At 46.3% G+C, this 7421-nt stretch overlaps 1 protein-coding gene across 1 annotated transcript; it reads right to left on the bottom strand.

Moving 5' to 3' along the window:
- Window positions 1-3414: 3414 nt before the first annotated feature.
- On the bottom strand, window positions 3415-7200 carry LOC123442373 (probable glycosyltransferase STELLO2). The gene is made up of 3 exons (XM_045118392.1): window positions 5353-7200; window positions 4382-4508; window positions 3415-4269 (listed from the first exon to the last, which is right to left on the bottom strand). Exons 1-3 carry the CDS (start codon window positions 7080-7082, stop codon window positions 3793-3795), a joined length of 2334 nt encoding a protein of 777 aa, XP_044974327.1. The 5' UTR covers window positions 7083-7200; the 3' UTR covers window positions 3415-3792.
- Window positions 7201-7421: the final 221 nt, after the last annotated feature.

Genomic DNA, 7421 nt, shown 5'->3' with positions numbered 1-7421 from the left:
TTAAGGTGAAATATAACACAGTGTGGAAAGAAAAACAAAGGGCGATGAAACAATTATATGGTGACTGGGAAAATACTTTTAGGATGCTTTACAATTTCAAAGCAGAGGTGGAGAAGAGGTCACCTGGCAGCGTTGTGGAGATAGATACTGAGGTAACAGAGGATGGTAGAGTCCTATTCTCTAAGTTTTTTATGGCTTTAAAGCCTTGCTCGATGGCTTCAAGGCAGGGTTTCGTCCATATTTGAGCATATACTCATCGTTTTTGCATGACAAGTGGAATGGTCAATTGACAACTTGCAATGCTTTAGATGGACACAACTGGATGTTCCCTGTTGCTATTGCCTTGTTTTAGTCAGAGACAGAGGTCTCATGGACACGGTTCATGATGCAATTGAAAAGATGCATAGGGCTAGTGTCACCTTTGGCAGTCCACACAGATGCATGCAAAGGGCTAGAAAATGCAGTCAAGAATGTTTTCCCCCATTTTGAGCAGAGGGAGTGCTTCGGCCATATGTAGATCAATTTGGTCAAAAAATTCAGAGGGGAAGAATTTGGTCGCATGTGGCCAGCATCAAGATCTTACACTAAACAAACACATTCATATCATCTTGGTAAGATAATGACAACATGCCCTGAGTTTGGTCCATGGGTGAACACCTACCATTCTCTATTATGGTGTAGGTTAGGATTTGACACTGCCATCAAGTGTGATCATATCAACAACAATTTGGCGGAAAGTTTTAACAACAAGGTGAAGCAGTTAAAAAACTTGCGTGTGCATGACATGGTTGACCAAATCAGGATCATGATCATGCGTTTGTGGGAATGGAGAAGAAGGATTGGTGATTGTTTACAAGGGGATAAGCTTCATGCAGTGGTATAACAGGTGGTGAATAGGAGCAGAAATCTTACACATTTATCTGTTGAAAAATCTTCTATGTGGGGTGCTGAAGTTAGAGATACCAAAACTGGTAGAAGGCATGTTGTTAACCGTGAAATGCATGATTACACTTGTTTGGAGTGGCAACACACTGGGAAACCATGTGATCATGCCATACTTTTCTTGGCGTCCCGTCCGAAGTTAAATATGCATCCATTTTTGCACGTATATTACTCATTAGCAAGATTCAAGGCTGCATATGCAACTCCAATTCCAGCACTTACAAATCAGTCTCAGTGGCCTGAAGTGGAAAACTGAATTTTTTATGTGTCCTCCCCTAACAAAAAGAAAGGCTCGTAGGCCAAAAGAGAGTAGATTCAAGGCATGGTTTGTGAAAGGTGGGAGTATTAAAAAGGGGAAGGGAAAGAAGGATGTGAAGCCAAAAAGGTCCCAAAAAGGTAACAAAAATAGATGCAAGATGTGCGAGGAACTTGGGCACCGAGTTGGATCTGCCAAATGTTGTTACACTCCTGAAAGGCCAAAGTATGTGGGCTAATGTTTGCGATGTTTACTATTTGGCTGCATTTTTCAATTACTAACTAGTTGACATGCTTTATTTTTTAGGAGGAAGCGTGCATGTGAGCCCCTTGTTGTTGAAGATTGCTCGCCAAAGAGAAAGGAAGAGGCAATGGCTGTAGAAACAAGAGAGGTTTTGGTGAAACAATGCACATTGAACCGGGTGGCCCCATTGAACCAGACTTGGATGGTGTGGTGCAAAATGAACAAGACTTGGATGTGCTGCTGCAAAATGAGCAAGATTTGGATGTTCTGGTGCCAACTGAAGATATGAGTACCTCTGAAGATATTCCAGTTGATGTTGTGCAACCTGAGCCTATGTTGGAAGTTGAGTTGCCAACTCATGATATTCCAGCTGATGTAGTGCCGACTGAGCCTATATTGGAAGTTGTGTTGCCAACTAATGATAATGGGTCCGATGATACTGCAGCTGTTGTGGTGCAAAATGAGGGTCAAGCTGCTGTTCCAGGCAGTCGAGTGAAGAAAACAAAGAGCTTGAGTGAACTGAGTGTTGCACAATCAAAAACAAGCACTCGTAAAAAGAAGAAGAGGGAAACGAGTGGTAAGAAGAAGCTGAAGTGAAAATTTGTTCAAACTTGTGTATCGATACTTGTGTAATGGTATTTTTACTTTGACATCATATGTATTTGTGTAATACTATTCAAGTTTGAGACACAATTTAAATTTGAGCCAAAATTCAAATTTGAGCCAAAATTCAAATTTGAAGTTATTTGGTATGTGGTATTGGTGTTTCAATGGTTTCTCGAGTATTATGCATGTTAGTTGATTAATCGGAGCATATATTATGTGAAACATATATGTGAAACTTAGGACATGAAAAATGTGCTCCAAATGAGCTCCAAACCCCTCCAAAGCTAGGGAAAACAGACCCATTTGTAAGAAAGTTTTTTTTTCGACCTTCTCTAAATGAGCCAAAAAAGGAAACTTGACATCTAGTGTGTGTATATAAGAGTCCCTCTTGATATGGGATCATTTCGATAAAGTATGACATGTTTAACACTAAACCCTAGCTCACTTCTCTTGCAAACCCTACAACCTCGTTCTTGATAGCCATCTTTTGTGAAGTTTTTTTCACGAAAATATCCATAATCCAAGTTTCTTATTTTTTCTAGAAACTTAGTCACATAGAACGATGATTGACACAAGTTTTATATTTTTTTAATTGTTTTTGAATTAGTTATGCTCAACCCTAACCCTTGAAAACCATATAACCTCGTTCTTGATAGCCATCTTTTGTGAAGGTTTTTTCACGAAAATATCCGTAGTCCAAGTTTCTTATTTTTCCTAGCAACTTAGTCACATAGAACGATGATTGGCACATATTATATATATTTTTTATTTTTTTGAATTAGTTATGCTCAACCTAACCCTTGAAAACCCCTCAGAACCCCGCACCCCTCCGGGCCATTGGGTCGCTGTGAATGGACGGTCCGGATCAGGAACTAGGGCTAGGTGAGCGATCCGCGGGCTGCACTATGATTGGCTCATTCGAAATTGCTGGATATTATAATGTGCATCATTCTGGACCATTGGATGGATGTGAACTGAAGCAACGGTCTGGATCAGAAGCCACGTCACAGATCCGCGGGTTGCGCTTTCATTGGCTGATCGTTTCAATTTGTTTGATCTGATAATATGTTTATGTGAATACTAAAGTTAGATCATTTGCTTGTTAAACAACAGCATGTCAAACCCCTAAAAAAAATACTGCATGTCAAAAGTTAGTACTTTAAAACTTTTCCCAGGGAAAATGAATCACTAGCACAAATATGCTAAATAACTGCTCAGGTTAGAATAAAGGCCAACACAAATAAAACAAGCACCAAGACAACAAAATTCTGCAATGCAGATATTCTCTGTCTCAGTCCAAAAGGTTACTGCTAGACAAACATAAATAATGTATTCTCAATAGCCTGTAGTTGTCCCCAAAAAGCATGTTCATCCAAACACAAGCCAGAGAGTATGCCTGATTTTCATTTACCAACGTTGAGGGGTACAATAGACTGCTCAAGTGTGAATCTGTACTATAATCAACCACCAAAACTCTTGCAAAACCCATGCCCGTGTCAGAGGCTCTTCTCAGCGAAATCGTATCTATCCTTTCTTTCCTTCAGCAGGACAGCCGGACCGAGCTGAACCCCAGTAACCTTTGTCACTATTGATACAACACAATATACAACACCTTTGAAATGAACAGCTACAGAATAAATGCAATTACAACAGAGAACCTCCTGAAAACTCAAAACTATCGTTGTCTACTCTGTCCTCATTGCCACACAGATAATGCTTTGCATTTCAGCTACACAAATGAATATTTATACCAACTCCATCAGAAGAGGGTCTCCCTTGGACATCAGCCGAATTACCTTTATGAAATCAATCTCGTTCATCACTTTAACTGGGAAAACAGCAGGTGACTGCGCTGTATAAATATTTGCGAAAGTCTCATTGGCTGCCAAGTTGGTCTTGAAAACTGTTCCGGCCAGAGCTTCCGAATCAAAATTTTGAGGCGAATCCATCGCCAAGAAGAACATCGGGACCGCAATCTTATGATGCAGATCCAAATTGCCAACGAGACTCACAAGATCACCAAAGTCCTCAACAAACCGTCGGGGCACATAGAACAGTTCACTGCCACAAAATACGATCTTGTCTTCGCCCATGCTTTCTTTATAACTGGTCTGGAAATGAACAGGGGAACTGCCAACGACCTGCTTAACCATAGCACCTTGCTTAACAAACCATTCTTCTTTATTGCTCTCCAGTGGAATAGTAACCCAAGAATGTGCAATCTGCAACATGAGAAAGTAATGTGAATTCTAATGTATAATGTGCATTGACAGCATATACGATGATCGGGAATAAAAAGATGTGGATGGAAGGAACTGGATACGATCTACAAACCTTATCAGTTATCCAGAGTTTTTCCTTGTCGGCTTGCAGAAGGTTCCAGTAATTAAGAATCATGTGGTCTTGGAGGAAGAGAAATCCATCAGCACCACCGTATCTTCCAAACACCTTGGGCAGATACCTAATGACAAATTGCAAAATGGTGTTCATATGATGAGCAGAATTCACACAAGGTGGTACTGTGCATATATCATGATAGAACTAAAAGAGTGTCAAGAAGGAAAGTGAAGCCAGTGTCATATCCTTTGACAAGTTATAATGATGAAAATATAACGATGATATAAAGCTCATCGGTAAGATTATCTTTTATGCCCAGTAGTTGAGCTTGCAAACAGAAATTGGGGATGTCACTTTTCTGTTGCATTGATTTGCTTTAGTAACCAGACCTAACTTTAGTCGTCTGATAGGTATAAATAAGCTAACAGATGCCAAGAATGGAAAAGGAAAAGGAAATAGGATTTTATGGATGGCACCATCTACGACTGTCAATAATTCTGATAATTAAGGCAAATATCTAGTGCACAACCTTGATGCCATCATGCAAACCCTTTGGCTGAGGGGAGTGTAATAGCATACTGTAGTTAACTGAGCAAAAAATGTGTTTGTTTGCAAAGAACCTGAGTTCAAAAATTAATACAGGAACATCATCTAGTACAAATCATTCATTTAACTGGCACTAGGTTCAACACTGCAATCTACTCCCTCCATCCCATAACATAAGAGCGTTTTAACACTAGTGTAGTGTCAAAAACCCTCTTATATTATGGGACAGATTGAGTAGTTTGGAGCTGTTTTAGATTAAATGATTCAGAACTTCTGGTGGCACTGGATCTGACTGAAGATGCAGCTCAGTTCTTAAATTAACCATTATGCAGTTTGATTTTTCATATCAAGTGGTGATCATGTTTTGGAGAAGATCTACAAATGCAAGTCAAAGAAGAGTTAATAGGGGTAATAATACTCACTTGTATGCATGTGACAGAGCGCAGCGTTCAACAGCAAGCTCTGCATTGCTCTGCTCCGCAAGAATGATAACGGTCTTGAATATCCGTCCATATAGCAGCCTCCATTCCAAGGCTACACGATCTACAGGTCCACTAACATGCATGATGAGCACGACATTACCAAAGTTCTTTCGCCACTTGATCAGATTTCCAATCTCATAGTTCACTGTGCCGATTTCATCAACCCCAAGGTGCACGGATGGCAGCTTCTTGGGCACAAACTCCTTCATGTCACCCTCCCCAATGGTTGCCCGTTGCCTGTCAATCTCCAATGACATGAGCCGAGGCTGCCGATACCCTGCTGCCAGAAGATCCTGCAGCCAAGCAGCTGTCAATCTCACATCCTGCTCCATCCAGAACCCCTCCTCAGCCATGGCATAGCTTAAATCAAGAATCTTCTCGAACAGGCTCTGCTTGTTTGACCTCCACTCGTTCAGGAATTTGATCAATCTACCAACATTCACATGCAGATCCTTCTCCTCTGCGAAAGGGTAGGCCTGCACATGATCCTTCCGGTAAATAGTTGGTGGGTAGAAAGCCACATACCCACCAATCTCCCACAAGATGCGCTGAGCCCAGTACCCACGGATGACATCTGCCGCCATTGAGCTCACTGAAACAGGCATCATCAGGCCCCAGAAAGCTTGTGCGTGGAACAATGTATTGAAGGAGTTCACTGGCGCCATCATGCCCTGTGGAAGCGCCACCTTGGGGGCCTCTGGATCAAACCTCAGGTCGAATGGCGCTGTTGGCGGCTTTCTCGTGAAGTAGAAGACCGCATCCACATCCGGCAAACCGTCAGACAACCCCTGCTGAATGAACTGGCGGCCACTGAAGATCTCAGTGTAGAACGCCTCGTGCGCCACCTCCCCGACCTTATCCAGCGGCAGCCCCCGCGGCCACACCGAGCGCTGGCCGAAGTGCACATAGGGGTTGACCACAGTGCGGTTGGGATCCGCGTGGCTGTACTGGAGCAGCACGGGGTGGTTGGCGATGCCAGATCCGAGATCAACATCGAAATGCTTGCCGAGATCATTCCCGGGCACCTCGGCGCGGTCATCGGCGTCGAAGATCAGCTTGGCCCCGTGCTGGATGGCGAAGAGGTAGCCGGCCGTCTTGCGGACGTGGGAGGCGTAGGGCAGGAAGTCAACCGAGCGGTAGCCGAGCTGCGCCTGCAGGTCGAGGGAGAGGAAGATGGCGCCCTTGAGGTCCCAGTCGGAGGGGGTGTGCGAGTTGCCGACGGCAAGGAGCTGCCAGCCCTTGAGTCGGGTGAGCGCGGCGAGCGCGGCGGTGGGCGGGGAGGAGACGGAGACGACGATCCACCTCTCGGCGCGGAAGGAGGCGAAGGGGGCCGCCGAGGCGATGGCGATCGGCGGGATTTTGGACCAGGCGACGTCCGGGTAGGGGAGCTTGGCGGGGCCGGCGGCGGAGCGGGAGCTGGAGCGGTCGAGGCAGAGGAGCGCGGCGGCGTCCGGGCCGGCGCCGCGGAGGAGGAAGACGGCGGCGACGGAGGCGACGGCGAAGAGGAGGAGCAGCAGCCTGGAGGAGTGCTCGGAGGCCCAGTTGCTGAAGTCGAGGCTCTTGGCGAAGGGGCGCGGGTGGCGCCGGTCCGACCCCGGCGCGGCGCGCGGGGACTTGGGCGACTTGTTGCTCCCGGCGTGCTCCGGGAGCACGCGGTCCTGGACGAGCATCTCGGCCTGGGCGGGGGTGGATCTGGGGGGGGGGGGGGGGGGGGGGGGGGGGTGAGGGTGGAGTGGAGTGCGCGCGGTTTCGGTTGGGGATTTGGGGGGCGCGGGATTTGGGGTGGTTGGGTCGGGCGCGCCGCGGTGGGTGCGGGCGCCGACAGACAGCGGGGCGGGGCGGGGAGGAGGCGGGCGGGGGATCGGTGTCGCGGTGGGGTGGGGGGTCGCGATCGGCGCGCGGGGAATTGAGGAGGCGCCGGGGGGGTGTCGGTCGGGGAGTGGAGTGTGGCTTACTCCTGAGGACTGAGGAAGGCCGGCGGGTGGGGGAGTTGGTGGGAGCTCGTGGTC

Source organism: Hordeum vulgare, chromosome 1H, assembly GCF_904849725.1.
Source record: "Hordeum vulgare subsp. vulgare chromosome 1H, MorexV3_pseudomolecules_assembly, whole genome shotgun sequence".
Lineage (NCBI taxonomy): Eukaryota > Viridiplantae > Streptophyta > Magnoliopsida > Poales > Poaceae > Hordeum > Hordeum vulgare.
This window is presented reverse-complemented; position numbering and strand designations above follow the sequence as displayed.